General features: G+C 39.7%; 1 protein-coding gene across 1 annotated transcript in view; it reads right to left on the bottom strand.

The window, feature by feature from the left end:
* Window positions 1–12,279: 12,279 nt before the first annotated feature.
* Window positions 12,280–23,605, bottom strand: part of RASSF8 (Ras association domain family member 8) — a 207,061-nt gene continuing 195,735 nt past the window's right edge. Inside the window, exons 3-5 of the mRNA XM_053719088.1 lie at window positions 21,532–22,421; window positions 19,736–19,874; window positions 12,280–12,784 (exon numbers count right to left, since the gene is read on the bottom strand). Of these exons, the coding sequence (XP_053575063.1) occupies window positions 12,663–12,784; window positions 19,736–19,874; window positions 21,532–22,421 (1,151 nt within the window). The 3' untranslated portion in view covers window positions 12,280–12,662. The remainder of the gene's footprint in view (window positions 12,785–19,735; window positions 19,875–21,531; window positions 22,422–23,605) is intronic.

Genomic DNA, 23,605 nt, shown 5'->3' with positions numbered 1-23,605 from the left:
AGAGTCTCCCCTTGTAAGGAGTATTTTGTAGAGTTGTGAGATTAGATGTTTTAGAGGTTGGTGTGCTACGCAGAGGCTTTCAAAAGGTGTTTTTTGTCTTTTAGTTTGATTTATTTCTATGTGTTGAATAGTTATGAGTGAGCAGTGCCATGAAAAACGTGTGGTTATCCCACTCTGTGAGCTCAGCCTGAGATTTGATTTTACCTTGATATAGGACCTGTGATATGGTGTTATCTGTTAAGGAATATGTGTGCATGGCCCCGAGCCCAGTGTCTTAGCCCGATGTCTGGATTGCCCCTCACTGGGGTCAGGGGTGCGTTTTGAGTAGAGATAAAGGCCTCAACGCGGGTCAGCATATCCCACATTAAAAAATGATCAATTGATTCTGGGCGGTGGGAAGGTGCCACCCATGCCAGAGATCCAACATTGCCTCTATTCAGAATCTCGCAGTCTATCTGCATCCATGCTTTGTTCTAAGAGTTTTGGCACCACTCAACCAGTCTTTGTAGGTTTATAGCTTTCCGGTAAGTCTCGAGATGGGGGACTACCACCCCCCTCTCTCCCTAGGAAGATGTAAAGTTTTGCGTTGGATTCTGGGTTTAATCCCATTCCATATGTATGTCTCTATGGCCATCTGTATTTGATGTAATAAATGGGAAGATGTTGAGATCGTATAGTCTGTAGGACGTAGAGGACTCTAGGTAAGATATTCATCTTGACCACATTGATGCGGCCCAGCCATGATATACTTTTATTCTTCCAGTTAGCAAGGTCTCTTAATGCATCGTTTCTGATTGCCTAATAATTAATGTCAACTAACTCCCTTACCTGTGACGTAAGAGTGATACCTAGGTAATTAAGAGAGGAAGTAGCTATTTTGATCGGGCATTGCTGTCTTAGTCCGTCAAATGTGTCGGTGGGTTCTGTTATATTTAAAATTTCTGTTTTAGAAGGGTTTAAAAGAAAGTTCGATACCTTTCCGTATTCGGCAAATTCTACCAGAGCAGCTTGGAGCGAAGAGATTGTGTCAGAAATTGTTAAAAGGATGTCGTCCGCATACATCGCGATTTTGTGTTCTGTTACCTACAGAAATGCCTTTTATGATTGGGTTGGCGCGAATTCTACAAGCCAACTTTTCTATGGTGAGGGCGAATAAAAGCGGGGAGAGGGGACAACCCTGTTTTGTCCCGTTATTAATTGGGAATGAGTCTGAGAGTGTATCATAAACTCGCACTCTGGCATTAGGCGTGGAGTACAGTGAGAATACACTATTAAGGAATCTTGGTCCAAAATCAAATTTAATCAGTGTATGGCGCATAACCAGCTCACGCAGTCAAACGCCTTCTCCGCGTCAGTTGATACTAAGGCTAGTGGGATGGTGTTGACTTTAGCATGCGTGATTAGTTTCAAAACTTTGAGTGTATTGTCTCGGGCCTCTCGTGCGGGGATAAACCCTACCTGGTCTGTTGATATCAGCTGGGGTAAAAATGTATTCAGTCTATTTGCAAGTATTTTGGCTAGTATTTTGACGTCCAAGTTTTAAATGGGACGATAGTAGGTTAGCCTGGCTTTGGTATCACTGTAATGTGTGCTTCTAGCATGGTATTGGGGAGGACGGGGGAGTCAGGTAGTTAATTAAATATCATTAGTAAACGCGGTGCCAGTGTGTCTGAGAAAGTTTTGTAATACTTCAGGCCAAAAACATCCGGACCTAAATTCTTGCCTGTAGGTAAATCTTTGATTGCCTGTAGCACTTCCTCCTTCGTAACCGGGGTTTCAAGAGACTCTGAGTCATCTCTGGAGAGTGTTTGTGTGGGCGTTCCTGTCAAGAACTGTTGGATTGCTAGCTCAGGGTTGGGATTGGGGCCAGTGTCTGCTTGTTAACTCTCAGAGATTTGCAAATTATAGAGGGTTTTGTAGCATTCTCTAAATGTATTTATGATTGAAGCACAGTCTGATTTAATAGCTCCCTGGGTGTCTACTAATGTATGTACATATGCTCTAAGTTATCGCACGGGCCAGTAGTTTTCCCACCTTATCTCCCTGTTCAAAAAAAAAACTGTTGTCTTAAGAGTAAGGCTTGTCTCTGTTGTTCCTCCTGCAGGTAGTGCAGTCCTAGCTTGGTTTAGCGCGTTCTGGAGTGTCACATCTTTTGGGGTTTGTTTGTGGGCGTCCTCTTTTTCTAAAATATATGTTAGGAGTGTCTGATATTGTGCTTTCTGTTGTCTAGTGATTTTGGCCTTGTGTTTTATTATCTCGCCTCTCAGGAGACATTGGTGCGTCTCCCAAATTGTGGTATCTTGCAAGGAGTCTGTCGAATTAAAGGGCCACTGTAAGTAAATATTTTCTATGCCTGTTACTAACTAACTACCCCAAATACGTTTTTATCAATAGCATTTCATTAACATATCTCTACCGTATATCAGAAATCTTGTCTGCAAATTTGTTTTCCAAACCCACTCCGTGGGTATCCTTTGCTCTGTACCAATCCGTTTACAATACCTAGGTTTCAAAATGGCGCTTTAAACACAAAGTTATTGGTTTAAGTATTTTGAACATGCAGTGCTGAAAATAGTGGGCAGCATAACGTGACATCATCGGCAAATAAAAGATATAACTTTTAGAACGTTATGAAACTTCGTTTTGGAGAAAATATAGGTCAGTAGGTTTTAATTAATGTTTATTAACTTTAATATGTTAGTTGTTTAGTTTAAAAATTATAACAGAAAGTAATCCTTTAAGGGTAAAATATTCTGTTAGTTTTGTGTAGGTCTGCTTTAATAATAGGGTTATCAAGTAATAAGTCCTCTAACTTCCATATGTATGGTGTAATAGGTCATTTGATTGAGCAGTAGACCGGGGCGTGATCGGACCACGTTATTGATCGGATATCACAGCTAGCGGTCACTGTTAGGCCCGTGGTGTCAGTTAAAAGATAATCTATTCTGGAGTACTTTCTGTGTGGATGGGAGTAAAATGTAAAATTTTTAGTGGTGGGATGGAAAGTACGCCAGATGTCGTGAAGAGCTAAATCCCTGTGTTAGCAAGGGTCTTTATTGTTTTTAAAGGGACAGTCTAGTCCAAAAAACACTTTCTTGATTCAGATAGGGCATGTCATTTTAAACAATTTTCCAATTTAATTTAATCACCAATTTTTTTTTTGTTCTCTTGGTATTCTTAGTTGAAAGCTTAACCTAGGAGATTCATATGCTAATTTATTAGACAATGAAGGCCGCCTCTTAAGAATGCATTTTAAAAGATTTTTCACCACTAGGTGTTAGTTCATGTTTTTCATATAGATAACACTGTGCTCATGCACGTGAAGTTACCTGGGAGCCATCACTGATTGGCTAAACTACAAGTCTGTCAAAAGAACTTACTTAAGGGGCAGTTTGCAGGGACTTAGATACAAGATAATCACAGAGGTAAAAAAATATATAAATATAACTGTGTTGGTTATGCAAAACTGGGGAATGGGTAAAAAAAGGGATTATCTATCTTTTAAAACAATAACAATTCTGATGTAGACTGTCCCTTTAAGGGAGAGCTGGAGACGCCATCCGAGGTATCCAGGATAAGGTCCAGAGGGGTATTAAAATCTCCTCCCAGGAACGTTATTCCTGCCTGCGATTCAAGTAAATATGGGCTATTTTCTTAAAAAAGGTGGACTAGGAGTGATTAGGGGAATATATATTTACCAGTCTGCCATACAAACTGCCTGTGAGAATTAAAAACCTACCATCCAAATCTCTTTCTATTTGGGTAATTTGAAAGGGCATTCTTGTGCTAAACAAAATCAACACCCCGTTCTTTTTTGTCGGGCCTGAGGCAAAATAGGCGGTTGGGTAATAGCGATTATACAATTTTGTCTCGTGCTGTTTTGCAAAATGCGTCTCTTGCCGAAATATGATGTCTTCACCCATCCTCTTTAAAGCATTTGTGAATATTATTTTTTGTTTTTCTGGGGCTGTTGAGTCCCTTAGCATTTATGGTGATTATATCCAAACAGAGATTTTTAATACGACTTTGCAATGGTGCCATTTTCAGTAGGGGAGGAAGAGGGGGAAAAGAAAGGGGTAAGTTGAGGGAAGGGATAGTGATTAGGAAGCGGGGAGTAAGATATGTTTGAAAGGTGTAGGGTAGGGGTATAAATTAAAGGTAGGAACACAGCTTATGAAAAGCGTGGGTTTGGAGCTGAAATATACAGTGTTTTCTTTCAAAACAACTATGTTGTGTCAAAGTAACAATACCAATACAAATAGGGGTAGTAACCCTAGTGCTAAGAGATAATAATATGTAAGCTTCAAACATATTTTTGTAAGTTTGTGCAACTTTAAGACGATAAGTTAAAAAAAAGAAAACACAAAAGGAGAGGAAAAGTGCATTTGTGTCTGAAGATTAATCAGCGCTGTCAAACCTGAGCTAACCATTTGTAACTGCATATCTTTTGTGAGTCAGTTATAGACACTACTCATGTATTTTCTGTTTCTTGATGCTAATGTGTTCTTTGTGTCCTAGGTCTAGGCTAGTCTCTTTTTATAGATGGTTGTTTGGTTATTGATCTTGTACTGTCCACCATATCCAAGATATTGGATGTATATATAAAAAAAGGTGTCTTATAAACAATAAGAGCTATGTAAACACGTGTGCAACTTGAGTCTAGTTCCAAAACATAATTATACAAACTGTAATAAGGAGACTAGCCTCCTACATTAAAAAAGTGGGTCACTTATACATTGTTAACAGTGTAAACAGAACAAATATTCACAACAAAGGATATTCAAACGTATCTGAAAGGGCCATTATCCTTCGTGTTGTGTGATATGTTCAGTGTCCATGTATAAGTTCTTGGGCCTTACAAGGCCTAACTCAGTCAAGCCCATAAGGCACATGGTATTCTCTGCCTGCTATCCCCTCAACTAGGTAGGTTCATGTCGACTGGGGGGACCCCCCAGGTAGGTGGTGTCCCTCTCCAATCATTGAGAGTGGGGGTCTTATCTGTTTACCCAAAGCTTGGTAGATCTGTGATGCTCCTGAAAACAGCTGTGTTATCTTTATTGGCGATAATGCTCATTGGGAATCCCCATCTGTAAGGAATTTGCTGCTCTTTGAGGACAGTGGTAATGTATCTCAAGTCTCTCCTCTTCTGGAGGGTTGCAGGGCAAAGATCTGTGAAAACTTGAATGTCTGCCCCTTCATAGACTAGCCGGTGCCTTGTTCTAGTGTGCTTTAGGATGTGTTCCATGTCCTTGAAAGATAGAAGCTTGATAATGGCATCGCTAGGTGGTGCTCTGCTAGGTGGTTTAGGACGTCAATTTGGACATCAATAGCTGATGGAGAGTTCTTACTGTATCTGAAAAGATCTTGTATATATTTATGCAGGGTAGAGGGGTTCTCAGACTCAGGAACACCACGCAATCTTAAGTTGTTCCTCCTGCTTTCTAGATCTTCGATGCGTTCAGTAAGGTTATGAACCGCTACCTCCTGTGATTGTAAAAAGCTTGCCTGGTGCTGTAAGTCTGAGCACACACTTTCCTGTTTTTCTTCGACCTGGGTGACCCTTTGGTCTACAGCAGTTATATCTTTTTTTTTTAGCCCAACAAACATGTGTTTAACTTCTGACATAGCCTCTTTGATATCCTCTTTGGAGGAGAGGTGTTTAATGTCGTCTTTAGTGACATAGTCATGTTGCGCTGGGCCTGTATTGTGAACCTGTGCTGCAACTGTCTGTCTTCTTCCGTCTTGTTGTTCTTTAGGGGTGCTAGGTATAGATTCAGGGGGGAGCAGGTAACTCTCCATGATAGATGGTTGCAAGCCTTTTGCCCCTTAGTCACTTCCTTGGAGCGCAATTTTCCCAACCCACACACGTTTTTCCTTATAGATCATAAATATGACTGAACTTACCACATAAAGAATTTAATAAAGTTTAGTTTTTAAAGTAAATATGGCGAATCACAACTAATTCTGCCAACATGAAAAGAAACCAGGAAAGTTAACACTACAGTATATTGCTGCCCTGAGAGATCTGTTTCATGTGACTTTAGAAATATGGCTGATGAACAGATTAGAGATCAGCTGACTGAGAAAACAAATATACCTCAGAACGCTTGCTTTTAAAATAGAATAGCATATTTCACTGGAAAAATCTGTTTTATGCTATACAATATTTGCATAAGTATGGAACTATGAGTAAATTTCCCAGCTTGCTTTGCACTGTTCTCCCACTAGAAAATATGTGAGTAACCTCACTATGTGCTGACATTCACTGGCTTGCCCGGCCCCTCAGTGCTAAGCTCCTCCCCTGCTGTTCCGGTTTATAAAACTCACTCTGCTACTCAATAAGACAGACATTTGTGTAAAGATTAAAAACAAGGTTTGATTATTCTTGCTATGATTTTTCTGGTGAGTGTTCTGCGCATTAGTTGTATGTGTTCTTTTAATACATGCAAAAAAAATAAATAAAAATAGGTAAGGTTGCACTGTCTGCTGCTCTCCCCTACAGAGGGCCACCCCAAAACCCATCATTCTGAGTTCTGTTTTTATTATGGTGTCCCAAAAATGATGGCACATTTTTTTTTTGCAGGGGCCACAAAAACTAGTGCAGAGGGACAAATGTCCTCCAGCTGACAGTTGACCATCCCCGGTCTATATAATACCGAGGGATTGAAAATTGTAAAGCACATTTATGCTTCATCCTTTCCCGACCTTCTCCCCAAAAAAAGAACAAAGTTACAGTCCCAAAAATCACGGGATATTTTATTTTACATATCATCCAATATCTGCATTTTATAGCAATGAGTAACAATGTGTTGGAATAATCAGAAAATAGAGTATATGTTCTCGAAATACATCATTGAAAGAAAATATATAATTACATATAATACAGTTTCATCTTGCATTGAAGCAAAAAGCAGTGCTGACAAGCTTATCACATCTGCATTCACAGTATTTGTACATTACTATCAAAAGCTTTAGTAATCCAATATATAATCTTCTCTAATCTGAAAGCACAGAAAGCTTTGTAGTTGTGTTAACAATAAACATTGTCTCCTTCAATTGTGGTGTAAAGTTATTGCAATAGCCTGCGCTGTGTTCTCATTCATTCATTACAGCTGAAAAAAGCAAACCAGAATATCAAAATTAATTTCCTATCTACAGCAACAAAAATATCAGCCCTATAATATTTCAACAATGCTGTAATTCCACTTCTAGTCTCTTGTTCACCCACTCAGACACATGAAAATTCTTCATTTTATACAAAACTATTTAAGAAAGAAATATATGTTATTCACTGAATGTTTTGTGGCATGAACGCTGGATTTGCACGTGCTCCTTATAACTTCAAAGGACACTATTACTTTAAAAGGAAAGCAAGAAAAAAAAATCTCTAGATTGCACTAAAATTGATCGTATTTAAAGCTCTTCTGAAAGACTCACTAACCTATGGATGAATTAAAGGCACAGTAAACATGTCTGATATCACAATGTAATTAAAAGGTGTCCCCATATTGTTATACATTTATATGACCCCCTCAGATTTTGCCAGATTTCACACACACACACACACACACAAACTAGCAAATGGAATAGGGGGGGGTTAAGGAATCTGACTGGCTAAAACACCAGGTAACAGAAAGTGGAGTGGTATCATTTTGTGTTAATGTCTGAAGTCATATATGAAATATGGCAAATAGAGGTCCTATAAAAGATGATGGGGGCACCTTCAGTGGAATTACAGTGTCAGATAATACACTTTAACTGACCCTTTAATGCACTACCACATTGAAAGATGTAATCCGAGGGAATAGTTGGGCTGCTATCACTGCTATTCGCGATAGATGCAGCTTTGAAGGAATAAAAATGCCTCAACTGGTCTTCCAGGGATGTTTGAATATAGAGTGCTTTCCCTGTTACCTACTGTCTGACCTACATATTGCTGACTGCAAGGGCAGAATTCTGTGGATACAGAGCCCTCAATACATTATAGGAAACATGTTGTGGTAAACAGGGTGATACTCAGATATTGATTAAATGAAGATGCACCATTAGCTGCTTTGAAAGTTCATTGCTCAAAGCAGTTCTCAAACTAGGACACAAAAACAAGACTAATTTACTCAATACAAAATACAAATGTATTTAAGTCCCTTACAGTTCAAAAAGCAGCAATAGTGAATTAATGTGTAGATATGTTGTAAATAACCAGAAAAGTGACACCTTTAAATTGCAAAGTGTGCAAAATATGTGAACATCAGGCTTTCAAAACACTAAACTTAAAAGTAAAATGCTACATTTATGTAAGTAATAAAATGTTTATAAAACAGTGTGCAGTGATAGTGTAATCAGTTTCCACACCCAGCATGTTACGCTTTTATTAAGGTATCATTTATTTTCAGCATTTGTGAACGATTGTAGTGTAAACTGTATAGAATATGTGAAAGGTTCATGCAAACTAGCGTTAAGTGAAAGAAAAACAAAAAACTTGGTGACAGTTTATCTGTTAAACCCTTAGCAGCCAAGGGGTTAATGTGCAGCATTGTATGTCATTTTTATGCTAATTATATAGAATTCCCCACATCCTGACAGACACACATACTACTACACAAACACTGTCCCAAACAGACTGTGAACAGCTTTATATAGTACAGTACCAAACACACTGGCATTGTCTTCTAGAAAACTAAACATTTTATTTACATGGATGATTAAGGCCGTGCTCACCAAGATAACACACAAGGACAGGACGACATATGGAAGAGCATTTCCTATACTCACCTCGGGGAACATTTAGTGCAGCTACACTTAAAGGGACATTAAACTGCTGGTCATAGCTACAGTCGCAGGGTCACAAATCCCCATGATTTTATTTTTTTTCTCCTGTGCCTGTAGCTCTCTTTAAAGCCGAACGCTTATTTTAACCCCTTACTGGTGCCTGCTGGTGAATCTCTATATCTTTACACTGGCTGCAGCCATCTTGGAACTTAGGTGGCACTGTGTGAGACAAGTAGTGCACGTTCACAAATCAGTGAAGTTGCTGGCTTTTTACAGCTGTATTGTGTATTTTGGGTTAAAGTGCAGGATACAGAGTGGGAGCTTTATATTGACTATATGTTTATATGTATATAACCCCCCCTGCATTCTGTGTACTAATCTGAAGGGAACAATACAGATGTAAAATAGCTGGCAACATCACTGATCTAATGGTCACCACTTCTGTCACAAGGTGCAAGAATATGTGAGCTCCAAGATGGAAGAGTCCAGGTAGGTGGAACTTTATGAACCAGCTCCTGTAAAGGGTTAATATGAAAGAATGGCTCTGGGGTTAGCACTGAATGAGTAGGAACTGCAGATGTGTATACAAATATCTACTTGCTGAGTTTATCTAAAAAAAATGGTATAAACGTTCTATAAAATGAATATTGCTCTGAAGTTAGAAACATGCTCGTGCAATTGCCCATTGTCACTTCAAAATAAACCTATAAAAAAACAAGTTAACCCTGATGACCCATGATTTGTATACATCCGTCACAGTGACACTAAAGCTCTGTCACTGGCTGAACCACACTGGAAAACCAATTAATAAGAATAATTTACACATTAAATGTTGTATGTTGAAAGTGCACTAAATAATCATCTAACACAAAGTATCTCTATATACTGGTCTCGCAGAAAAATAATTATAACCCGGAGACAACGTACAACGGTAAATACATGTCTCACCTTTTGTGCGCTTAGTTATGGAAATATACAAAGCGGCAGATATATCTCTACCATATTCTTTTGTTAAATTGCACGCAATGTAGGCTTTTTGGGTACAGAAGGCACTTTTATGTAGCGCGACAGCGGATTTTCAAAGGCTACATGCTATAAAGTGATAGGGCTCAGCTCTACGGCTAAGTTAAAGAAAGGAATGAAAATGTGCAATAGTTATATAGAAAAGACACCACTAATATATAAATCATTCTGAACCAAATGAGCAGTGTGATTAAATACTGTTGCTCCGGCAAAATGTGTTTTTAAAACAAAATCTATTTAAAAAAAAAAAGAAATTGATGCTTCTATTAAGAGAGTAATAATACCTATATCAATATATAATGTGCATTGGCCCCATAAAGATATTATTGTAAATCCGTAACTTGGTCAGAAGATAATTTCAAGTTAATTCATTCAAAATGACTATGCATATAGGAACTGAGACATGGGACAAGACTATTTTGCAGCAACCAATAATCTAATACGTTTAATGGGACAATAATGAAAAGAAAAAAAAGGACACGTGGCTGGTTTGTTATCGCACAAAATTACTGATCCTGCAGAGCAGAGGTTAAACACATAGTTAGCTAGCATCCACAAATTAAAGAATGTCTTTTCTGCAATAGAATGTCCCTTTAAGGAAATTAAATGTTGAATGTTTGTTTTTCTACAAGTGATCATTTTATGGAATGTAATAGAGTAAATATAACAGGCTCTTGCCAAGACTCGTTGTGCACAGAAATATTTATACGGTATTGATAAAGTTCCATGCTTACATAACCTTAGTGAATATAAAGTCAATGTCTGGATTAAACTAACACCAGATCTACTTGATACTGGTCCCACATCAAGCAACAGTCAGTCTATCTATAGTCACTCGTGAAAACACAAGTACCAATGAACACAAAAGCATAAATGCACCAGGGCTGGGGGTAATGTAAGTTCAGTTTAACATAATAAAAATCAAGTTGCTTTATTTAGTTTAAGTACAAATTGTAACGTATTTGCAAACTTGTAGGTTTTGAAGGATTTTGCAATTATTTTAAGGGCTATTATAGTAGAAAATGACATGCTCCAACTTGTTAGAGCATATTTTATCACTAGCGACCCTGCAATGCTATGTGTTTAACCCCCAAACAATGGTTAAATACATAGTTAAAGTACTGCTTGAGAGCCGCATAGCACTGATTGTTATGAACAGAAAGTGCTGCTGACCCAGTCAAATGACCCAGCAGCCGACAGGTTGATCGGCAATTGAACACATAGCATTGCCAAGTCACTAGCGTTGCAATTAAATGTTCTAACGAATTAGAGCATATGCTTTTAATATTATAATGTCCCTTTAAGTAATGTGTTAAATGTTTATTCTCAGCTTTATTGGAATGCAAAGGACAGCAAACATTTTAAAATTGTTATTGTTTAAAAAGATAGACAATCCCTTTAATACCTGTTATATTAATATACTATATACCTCTGTGATTACCTTGTACTTAAGTCTCTGCAGACTTTCATCTTATCTCAGTTCTTTTGACACACTTGTATTTTAGCTAATTAGTGCTGACACACATAAATCCACAGGAGTGAGCACGTTATATACACGGCACACATGAACTAGCAGTGTCTTGTTGTGAAAAGCTATAAAAATACACGGAGATAAAAGGTTTAGAAACAGGCAGAAATTTAGAGGTTTAAACCTTAAAAAGTATATTAATATGATAATGTTGGTTGTGCAAAGCTGGGGAATGGGTAGTAAATGTGTTATCTAATTTTTAAACGATAACTATTTTGGAGCAGACTGTCCCTTTAAGCATGACACCTTCTCAGAGATCTTCCAGGTCAAACAACGTTAAAAACACTATTACGGTTATAAGCTCCCGACTGCCAAAACGGGATGCAAAAAATTACTGTGCAATTTGTTGAAGCCATCTCTAGCAGCAAAGAAAAAAAAACTACTGCCCAGGGGAATCACCAATTCAATATATTCAGTCCCAGCACCCAATTAGTGCATCTGCAAGTCACCTAGGGGCCACTACCCTGGACCCCTTTGAATCACCAATTCAATCGGGAAACACATATTAGAATCAAATTGAGATCTACTGATAGTTGCCTTTTTTAAACAATATATTTTTTCATTTGCATTTTTTAATATTTTTGCTAATTAACAGCGGACATGCAAGCTTTCTACTAAATTATAATACTGCATAGGTTGGTCGGGGCCGTAAGAGGATTACTGAGTATTAGCTCAACTGTTGCCCATTTTGACCTTTAAAAGGAAAAAAAAAAGAAGCAAAAACGTGAATGATAAAGTAACACTATCCTGGTAGTAATAAAGAAAATGTGAAATACTGGACGTTTACATAAAATATCACAAATACATAACATTTAAATCATTGATATGAGTTTAAAAAAAAAAAAAACCTCACAAGAAAATGAAAGCGTGTATATATATATATATATATATATATATATATATATATATATACACACACACATTATATATATATATATATATATATATATATACACACACACACACATACATATATATACTGTATATATAAACACACACACACATATATACATACACTTCTCTATAAACCAGTCACTTACTGACAACATGTTTTCCCTGTTTAAATCAGTCTTTGATTTCATACATATTAAATAATACTTATTATTTGTAAAGTTAATAAAGATGGTGACGGTAAAGTAATACTCTAGCAATTCCATATTGCTTTGGCTTCACAACCATTCCATTCTACATTTTGTGCCTAAAGAGTCAGTGCAGTTAGTATGGCTCCTGGCAGGTTATGGGGCCCAGATATAGTGGTCAGGAAGTGAATTCATTTTGTTTGGCAATGGCGAAATAAAAAGTCTTAGGTTGTGTCACGGATAACCCTCCTAGGAAGTAAATATTATACATAGATTCCCTCCGGGTTAAAACCAGACGACAACGCGTTTTGCAGAATCCGCAGGTTGCTGGGCAGTTGTCGCGCAGATCCAGGTCGTTTCAGTGATCCTGACTGAAATGCTGGCTCTGTACAGAAGAGAAGAAGCCATTACGAAATCTATTAATACAGTAGAATTGCACATTCAACAAATGCATAGTAGGACAATGCAAAAGCAGTTATTTCAAATGAGTAGTAGATTTTTATTTTTCTGACAAATTTCAAAGTTATTTTAATTTTCCTTACCCCTGCATGATGTGACAGCCATCAGCCAATCACAAACTGCATATACGTATATACTGTGAACTCTTGCTCAGTAGGAGCTGTTACCTCAGAAAGTGTGCGTATAAACAGGCCATGCACATTTTGGTCATGGAGGTGAATTGGTTTTGAATTTAGTGTTCCTTTAAGGGCAAAACATTTAAATATGAATCCTTTGGGTTCTCTTTTTGCATTTATGTACATCCTGATTATGTTCTTTGTTAACTATGCTTGCTTACACGCATTATAATTGCCTTTCTTTTCTTTAACGATTTGCATTGTTTTTTATGCAACTAAAGCATTTTCAGGAAAAGGAAATGATCAGGTAAGCATAATTTATGTGTTTCTTCATAAATGGAAAGAGTACACAGCTGCATTCATTACTTTTTGGAAATCAATACTCAAGCTATAGAGGACACTGAATGCACTAAATGCAATAGGCAGCCCATACTGAGGACACCAGGCCTGAACCTCTACCCATTAAAAAAAAAACACTTCGTCCGAAGCCGAGAATTTTTTTAAACGAAAAGCCCCAAGGACACTGACTCGCAGCTAGTCCAGAAGCCAAACTAGAGACCGCAAAACGGACTCGACTGAGCAAACAGTCCTCCAGGAGACATCGTCGCCCAACAGACGGTCCCCCACTACTCACCCCTCACTAATGAAGGGGACACCAGCCGAAACCCCCAAGGGGACAAGGAAAAGGAGAACCGAGGAAACTGAAAGGTCCCCTAATACAAAAAAAGAACACCTCCAAGAGTGAGTCCAGGTCACAGAGACCCCAACGGGCCCAAACAGGAAAAGGAGGCCACGCCTATACCAAGTGAAACCCGGGATAAGACCAGGCACAGAGACAGAACAGAGTTCTCTCCGAAGTCCTGCAAGAACTGAATGCAACTGAAGGGGCAAAGTCCTCCCAGCGACTAAACATAGAATACCAAAGTATTCATCTACGAAAAACGTGTAATAGACCCAGGCGAAAAACCCCAAGTTTGAGAACACAGAGTCCATATCAGGACGACACAGAGGGCAATTGCGAGTAAAAAAGAAGAAGCAGTCAAGCAAGGAACAGACCGCAAAAGCAACCCCAAGACAGAGGGTATGCTCCAGGCAATCAAAGCTGCCGGACCTATACAGGTCCCTAAAAAGGGGAACACAAAACCTCAATCGAGGCAACCCGAGGAGAGTATACCCTCAGAACCTGAAGGAAGAGTAGACCCTCTTCTGAAATCGATGGAGCAAGTTGAAGGGAAATTCTATATCCTAGCAGACTGAGCTAACAGAGAATCAACAAAGCTCACACATCCAGAGGAGAATGCGACCTGAATGCAGCGCCTTAGACCTCTCAGCCATCCTGTCCTGTAGACCCACACCCAGCTGGACCAACCCAGCCCCAGGGATCCAAAATAGTGGAACAGAAGAATCCTGATACTGGTACAGGAACGAGCGCAAGAATAGCACAGCCATCCCCACAGAGTACAAGTACAAACCGACTCTGAAAACAGACGACAAGGCCATAGACCTAAGGATCTATCAAAATAAAGGCCCAACAAGTCTGACTTGGAGCCAGCAAGACCCCAGGGGGAACCAATCCCACCTTTCTACCACCCATCCAAGAGAAGCCCCAAGAAAGGACTCCATCTACATAGGGAGGAGAATATCCCCAAAAGAAAAGGGATGAGGCCAGAAGGGCAACAACTGTCCTCAAGGCCCGACGCCACCGGCTAATGGGAAGATAAATCCCCAACACAAATGTCCTAGAAAAGGACCCCCCTACAAGTAGCTTGCCAAGCAGAGGCACAGCCAACCCATTTGCCTGCAGAGCAGGGAATCCACAGGTACACTGTCAAGCTGACGAGGGGAATGCAACCCTAAGGAGCACCAGAAATTGGACATCCAAAGCCTGCAGCTGGGAATGAACCAACAACACTTGAGGCGCAAGCCACACAGCTAACCACTAGAGGACATGGGCTACTCTGTTGCAAAGAGTAAAAAATACCATGACCAGGCCAGGTAGATGGAGCAAGGGCATAGCCCAAGTTCCCACTACCGTGGAACACCCTGACCAGCCCTGAGATCCAAGATTCCAAAACAACCCAAGACTGGGTCAGGAAAAAGGCCAAGCAAAGCCTCAGCAACCGGAAGCCTCAGGAGAAAAACAGGTCCGGGCACCTAATAGTTCAGGCAACCTTACTCTAGAACTAAACCCCCCAACTGGCCAAAAGGCCAGACACAAGGGATATGAATGCATACCCAGAGAAACCGGATAGCGAGAAGAACTCGAAAGCCCCGACCAAGGAAGGAACCACCCTAGCCAAAGTCCAACGCTCCAAGGAGCAAGGCTAGAAGTCTTATGAAGAGACTTCTTAAGGCCTCAGGACAACCTTGAGGAAAAAAAAACCTCTAGCAGGGCTAGACTCTGCATCACCTCCACACCAGCACAGGACACAGGGAAGAAAAAAGGCGCTAAGCCTTCCCAGCTTCGGGAAACCCCAAGCTAAACAAAGCCCCCACAGGGATCTACCATCACCCAGAATACAGATCCCTAAAAGGAGATCCAACACACCCGGGACAAAGGAAGGAGACCCAAAGGTCTCCACTCAAACAGACAGTACACGTCAAGAGAAAGAGCAGTATCTAGATACACCATAAAAAGCGTATGCGCACACCTGCAAGGTGCCAGAGCCCTGAAACCGTAGGCCAAACCACTCAAACTGCAGCAACGGGGCACTAAGCCCTTCAACCCTCCCCCGCATGGGGGAGGAAAACACTAGGTTCTGATGATATCAGATGTCAGAGTGACGCAGCGGAAAAACTCCCCTGACCCGGTCACCTATGACTGAAGGCTATAAGGACTGAAAGAATCCATCCGCCTTACGGACCCACAGGTCCTCTCGAATGCTTAGTTGAACATGAAAAACAATAAAAACCTGAGCACTCGCCGCTTCTACCGTACCAGCCGAGCAGAACAGTGCCACGTGTCTGAACAGCCGCAAGACCGAACGAACCAACAAGACCAGCCTGCACTTAGGGTCCTAACTGGTAAGCTGCCATATTCTCCCTCATAGGGGAAAAAAAGAAGACATGTTAACATAGGGCTAACGTGTCCAAAACAACTTCCTAAGAAGAACAAAGAGTATCGATCCCAGAAGGTTCCCGAAGGAAACAAAACCAAATAAAAGACATCCCATCGGATACAAATAAAATATAAGGCAACCTGGAGGTTAGCGCCCAAAAAAACACAGGCCTACCCGCAGGACCAGCCAAACGGAGCCCTAACTTCCAAAAAAGATCTCAATCAAATGATCCCCACATGTCTAATGGAGGTGCACCATTCGAAATGGCACACTGAAAATCCCTTTATCTGGTAACGATAGGGTCATTCAATAACTGAAAAACATGTCTGAGCAATACGCAAAGTCGCGTAATCCTGTAACGAAAGGCACAACACCCAGGAACAGTTACACCCACGGGGAACTGTAGAGGCCCGGGACAATAGGGCACGAGCACATTCTCAAATAAACGTCTGGACTCTGGCAACCTCTGGGGGAACACTACACCATGCATGGAGGAATCAGAAACTGGGTTACCCGCATGTGTAGAAGTATGAATTGGTAGGAAACTCGCCTCTCAAAATAGTCTTAGTAACAGAATCCTCCGTAACTGAATCTGAAATTAATTATCAATTAACTACACCGTGTAGAATCATTCTGTAGCATTCCTTGTTATTTGCCAGCCCTGTACATTAGCACAGATTAGTAACATTAACTACACAGTGTAGAATCATTCTGTAGCCTTCCTTGTTATTTGCCAGTGCTGTACATTAGCACAGATTAGTAACATTAACTACACAGTGTAGAATCATTCTGTAGCCTTCCTTGTTATTTGCCAGTGCTGTACATTAGCACAGATTAGTAACAGTAACTACACCGTGTAGAATCATTCTGTAGCCTTCCTTGTTATTTGCCAGTGCTGTACATTAGCACAGATTAGTAACATTAACTGCACCGTGTAGAATCATTCTGTAGCCTTCCTTGTTATTGCCAGCGCTGTACACGGTGCAGTTAATGTTACAAATCTGTGCTAATGTACAGCGCTGGCAATAACAAGGAATGCTACAGAATGATTCTACACAGTGTAGTTAATGTTACTAATTTGTGCTAATGTACAGGGCTGGCAATAACAAGGAATTCTACAGAATGATTCTACACGGTGCAGTTAATGTTACTAATCTGTGCTAATGTACAGCGCTGGCAATAACAAGGAATGCTACAGAATGATTCTACACTAGGTTCTGGTGATATCAGATGTCAGAGTGACGCAGCGGAAAAACTCCCCTGACCCGGTCACCTATGACTAAAGGCTATAAGGACTGAAAGAATCCATCCCGCCTTACGGACCCACAGGTCCTCTCGAATGCTTAGTTGAACATGAAAAACAATAAAAACCTGAGCACTCGCCGCTTCTACCGTACCAGCCGAGCAGAACAGTGCCACGTGTCTGAACAGCAGCAAGACCGAACGAACCCAACAAGACCAGCCTGCACTTAGGGTCCTAACTGGTAAGCTGCCATATACTCCCTCATAGGGGAAAAAAGAAGACATTTTAACATAGGACTAACGTGTCCAAAACAACTTCATAAGAAGAACAAAGAGTATCGATCCCAGAAGGTTCCCGAAGGAAACAAAACCAAATAAAAGACATCCCATCGGATACAAATAAAATATAAGGCAACCTGGAGGTTAGCGCCCAAAAAGACACAGGCCTACCCGCAGGACCAGCCAAACGGAGCCCTAACTTCCAAAAAAGATCTCAATCAAATGATCCCCACATGTCTAATGGAGGTGCACCATTCGAAATAGCACACTGAAAATCCCTTTATCTTGTAACGATAGGGTCATTCAATAACTGAAAAACATGTCTGAGCAATACGCAAAGTCGCATAATCCTTTAACGAAAGGCACAACACTCAGGAACAGTTACACCCACGGGGAACTGTAGAGGCCCGGGACAATAGGGCACAAGCACATTCTCAAATAAACGTCTGGACTCTGCAGACGAACAATTTCCAACATTATGTGGAAGCGAAAACGTGCTGCAACCTCTGGGGGGAACACGCCACCATGCATGGAGGAATCAGAAACTGGGTTACCCGCATGTGTAGAAGTATGAATTGGTAGGAAACTCGCCTCTCAAAATAGTCTTAGTAACAGAATCCTCCGTAACTGAATCTGAAATTAATTATCAATTAACTACACCGTGTAGAATCATTCTGTAGCATTCCTTGTTATTTGCCAGCCCTGTACATTAGCACAGATTAGTAACATTAACTACACTGTGTAGAATCATTCTGTAGCCTTCCTTGTTATTTGCCAGTGCTGTACATTAGCACAGATTAGTAACATTAACTACACCGTGTAGAATCATTCTGTAGCCTTCCTTGTTATTTGCCAGCGCTGTACATTAGCACAGATTAGTAACATTAACTACACCGTGTAGAATCATTCTGTAGCCTTCCTTGTTATTTGCCAGTGCTGTACATTAGCACAGATTAGTAACATTAACTACACAGTGTAGAATCATTCTGTAGCCTTCCTTGTTATTGTCAGCCCTGTACATTAGCACAGATTAGTAACATTAACTACACAGTGTAGAATCATTCTGTAGCCTTCCTTGTTATTGTCAGCGCTGTACATTAGCACAGATTAGTAACATTAACTACACCGTGTAGAATCATTCTGTAGCCTTCCTTGTTATTGTCAGCCCTGTACATTAGCACAGATTAGTAACATTAACTACACCGTGTAGAATCATTCTGTAGCCTTCCTTGTTATTGCCAGTGCTGTACATTAGCACAGATTAGTAACTTTAACTGCACTGTTTAGAATCATTCTGTAGTAGCTGGAAACACAAAGACCTGTTGTGCTTGTCTCAGTATCTTTGTACAGTCAACCATCTAAGGTTTTTAAGTCTTCTGTCATCAGTAATAATTTGGTGGTGCACATTACACTTTGGTAAGTAGAATACACTTACTGTAAAAACTTTATTTATAGTATAACTATGCTCCAAGCAAAGAAATCAACTCCAGATCCCCGACTAAGGCGATTTAAGACTCCTGCTAAGTGACATGAAACAAGAGATTCGGAGACTGGTATCACTTCATCAAGCCCATCCATACGATTAACAGTGAAGTAATTACTAAATGTGGTTTATAAGACTCTTGCACAGTGACTATCAACTTGAAAAAGCTGGTATCAGTAGATAAAGATTTAATATGTTTAATTGTTACTCCTTTAGATTATCTTTTGTCATTATCTTTATTAAGGGTTGTGCACTGCTGGGCCAAATTTAAGATAGCTTTATGGGCTATATAAATAGATCATCTACAAAAGATATATGCAAAGAAAAAATGAGTGTATAATGTTCCTTTAACCTCTCTGCCACCTCAAGGATCTCATCAGATCTGATGACTGACAAGCTTTTGTCTTGCGTGAATGGCTGTGTGAGAACAGGAGTCATATCTGCACAAGCAATTGTTGGTGCAATTTTAAATTCAGGCAATGGATGCTGCCCGCTTGCCACAATGCCCAGCAGACAAGGATCCAGAAGGCGAACCTCATCCATCCGGACATTAATAAAATGGTCCCCTGGTCTAAATATTTTATGTGTTATGTTAGGAGGCAGTGATGGTGAATTTATAGAACAAAGGGGGCAGTGACCTGAAAAAGTTTGGGACCCACTGCACTAAATCATAGGTTTGCCCGCACATGCCCAGTCACCTTTTTCTGGCTGCGGGAATTCCACTTCACTTGGCTCTGCTGGCAGCACAGTCACTTTAGTTCCGGTCTGCTGGATAAATTGCTGCAGGTTCACTTGGCGTAACTCTTTAGTCAGCTGCTCGAGTTCTTGCTCGCGATCCTAAAATAAAAAGGAAAGTAACAATTCTAATATCAGCAGCAGTAATGGGCACCATATTGTGTCTTATTTGCAACATAATGTACAGTAATGTGAGAGGTCAGAGAGAAAATAAAAAACGGTATGGTCTTTGTTATTTCTTATACAACATTTCACCCAATGTATTGCCTAAAAACCCTCTTGGAATATTTTCCCTTAAAGGGATATTTAAAGGGACAGTAAACATTCAATAAAGTGCTCCACATTTCCAAATATTCTGCATAATAGTGGAGTAAAATACTTGTTAAAACTGCTTCCTATAAACCCTGCTCTGCCCAGCCCCATATTAAATATTGTTTTCTTCTATGGTAGTTTAGCAGCTCTGACCCCCTCCCTTTACTTTGAGCACGTTCATGGCTTGGCCTAAGCTGGGCAGGCAGAGTAAAACAACCTTTGTGTGTAAATTACTTGCTGAAGATTTCATGAAAAAAAAAAAAACTGAGCTTGGGGGAGGTTAAAAGGAGCCTTCAAGGGAACTGTTTGAAAGGTGAATTACTCTACAGGATCTTGCAGCTGTTAGATAACTTTGTACACATATTCCTATTAGAACTATTATGCCGAATCTTTGGATACTTAGTGCACTTTATTTAACTTTGACTGTCCCTTTAATTCTAAAACGTTATTCAGGTTTTATCACCAGGCAAAGGGTAAACAAGTCACATACAAATTAGTGCTCATTGAAAAAGGGACATGAAACACGTAAAGGTTTGTTTAGGATCTAAAAAAACAATTTTATGATTTAAAAAAAAAGGAAAAAAAGAAGAAATAAAAAAAACAACAAAAGAAAACCCATTAAAAACAATTTATTTACCTTGATAATCAAATTGACTTTGTTCTCCTGGTATAACTAGTTGAAAAGCATACGTTTTCACAGAATGCATTTAAAAATGTTGTACATTGTGCAAACACTGCTACATTTAGTGTTTAAAAGCTTTCCTGCAATACAGCTGCCAGATACTGTTCCAGACACATCTACCTATCTAGGTATTATCTTTAACAAAGAATACAAAAAGAACAAAGTACATTTGAGAACAGAATTTGGGAACTTAAAATTGAATCCTCTATCGGAATCATGAAAAATTTTTTTTTTTTTTAAAGGTACATTCTTGACAAAGTAGTGCACATCAAAATACACTCCATGCACCAGCATTTTAAACAGCTCAGAGTGCCGGTGCTGTCTAGTATCACACGGGCGATGACAAACCATCACTGGCTCTTTAAAATGCCAGATAAGCGCTACTTGCCCATTAAAAGCTCTGCCCAAATGCTTCTATTTAAAGGGTACATAAATGCTACACCATTTTTTAGAGTTAAATTACAGGAAAGGGGGGCAAAATAAATAAGGAAAGTTTACTATGAAGATATGGAAAAAAATTATATATAGATATGGCAGCAGTTTTGCAAGAATGTTATCCATTTGCAAGAGCACTTAACAGAAGGAAATTGGTAACGTTGTGTCTGAATCACAAAATAATACTTTTAGGTTTCCTATGGCTTTAAGGAGTCCATTAACAGAGAAGTTGAATATCCCTATGTGAACATTACTCAAGCTATAGTTTTAGGCACATGGTTTAGCTGTGAGCGTATACAGCACTTTCACCATATAATATATAAAACTTACCATTAACCGCTTAGTGGCTTGTCCTAATGATCTCTCCACGGCCTTGCTGCCATTCTCCAGCCGCAGACTTTCCTGCCCTTGGGCATCCAACTCCCCTTTGATCTTTTCAATCTTTCCCTTTACTATTTCCTCATTAATTTGGGATTCCTGAACCTCCAGCTGAAGCTTTTCGGCCTCAATCCCGCTCTCTATATGATGTATTTGGCTCTGGTAGTCTTTCAGCTGGTTCTCGCACTGTACAATCCTTTGTTTCATCTCTTGAAGCTGATCTTTCAGCTGTTTTTCATTTTCCAGTTCAATCTGCAGCTCGTTTTCCCAAAATTCCTCTTCCTCAATTTCCACCTCGTTCCTTTTGACCTTTTGATCAAGTCTCATAATCTCCTCTTCCAAGTTTGATTTGTGCTTTTGCTCCCAATATCTTGTTTCAGCTTCATTTGAGTCCAGTTGCTTCTCAAGCGTCAAGAGCTTCTCGTTCTGAAGGTGAATCAACCTCTTAAGTTCCTCAGCTGTTGTGTTACAATTGTTAAGAACTTTTTGCTTGAATTCAGATTCTTTACCTTTACCAAAAATGTCCATAAGCCCCTTGGCTCCCCCAGTGAAAGTCAGTGATTTTCGCTTGGGTTCCCGTCTTTTTATGGACTTGTCGTTCTGTGGTCTTAGTTTGGCTAGTGGCGGCAGACTCTGTCTGTACAAAGTTCTTTCAGGTATATGAGAAATACTGTCTGATGTGGGTCTCTCGCTGAGAGAGGGCCCGGTGCGCCGCAGTATAATCTGTACATCGCTTGCATACTGCCCCCACTTGTTCAATGAAATTATAGGGTTCTCATGAGGCGACAGGTGTCTCTCTGTGTCTCTCCATTTTTCTATCAAGGTGTATCGTCCTGTGCGACCTTGCAAACAAACAAAACAAGAGTTAAAACTGGCTGGGTTTAACCATGCAAAAGCAGGTGACAATAAATTGTGAAGATATATAACATGACCAGTAGGTGGAGATGTTTGATAAATTGGCCACAAGCAATGACGGAAAAAGCACTTCTCTAACGACACCTTCCAGCTAAGTACGGGATAATCAGATTGACTTATGGAAAATACATTATAAAGGACATTATATACATTGCAAAGTAATACCAAGCAAATCATTAGCAATCCCTGAAAACCTTCTGTTCCAGAATCACATCAGTGTGCAGGGGAAAACATATAGATTAAGCCCTGATACATTTTAGTTCATAGGTTTTCAATTGCTAGAGGTTATCACAGTAATCGTTAACATTTATGTTATTTTCCCCCAGAATTTACATCTTTCTCTTAATGAGGCAAACTGTTATTGGCTGACAATGCAGCATGTGACGCTTTAAATGTCCCAGAGGGCAATGGGGGGTGTCAGCTGGTATAATATAAACCCATTTATCTTTCGCTCACTCACAGACCAGGCTGCTCCATTCGCTTTGTGAGTCACTCTCCTAAAATATAATAACCCAGACAACTGCATAGCATTGTGTTGCAGCAGCCTTCACAGCCACAAAGGGTTAAAACATCCGCTGTTTCTGTATTGTTCTGGAAGGTTTGGACCCATGCAGGGAAACAAAAAGGTAACAGCCAAGATTTTGAGGCCACAATATATCACAGATTGTTTAGAAACACTAAAGATTTGTGTAGCAGTGATCGTGTATGAGCATATTGCGCGTGGGAGTCGCTGGCATCGAATCTACCTCGCCAGCCATAAACTGCTGAAATTAACAAGACGGCTTCTGAAATAAATAACGTTAAGGTGAAAGAAATCAGAGGCTTTCTGACTTTAATTTAATGACAAACAGGTGTTTGTTTTTAAAATACAGAGAGTAAAAATGACTCTATAAGCACTATATGGCAGCACTATTTCCTGCCGTATAGTGCTACAGATGCTACCTAGGTATCTCTTCAGCACAGAATATCATTGAAACAAAGAAAATTTGATGAAAGAAGTAAACTGGAAAGTTTTTTTTTTTAAATTTTATGCTCTGTCCAAATCACAATTGGGTTTCATATCCATTTAACAACAAATATTAAAAGGGGCAGGAAACTCCAAAATGTTCTT

The sequence above is a fragment of the Bombina bombina genome, chromosome 6 (genome assembly GCF_027579735.1).
Source record: "Bombina bombina isolate aBomBom1 chromosome 6, aBomBom1.pri, whole genome shotgun sequence".
In the NCBI taxonomy this organism is placed as follows: Eukaryota; Metazoa; Chordata; class Amphibia; order Anura; family Bombinatoridae; genus Bombina; species Bombina bombina.
Note: the sequence above shows the minus strand (reverse complement) of the source record. Positions and strands in the feature narration are given on the sequence as shown.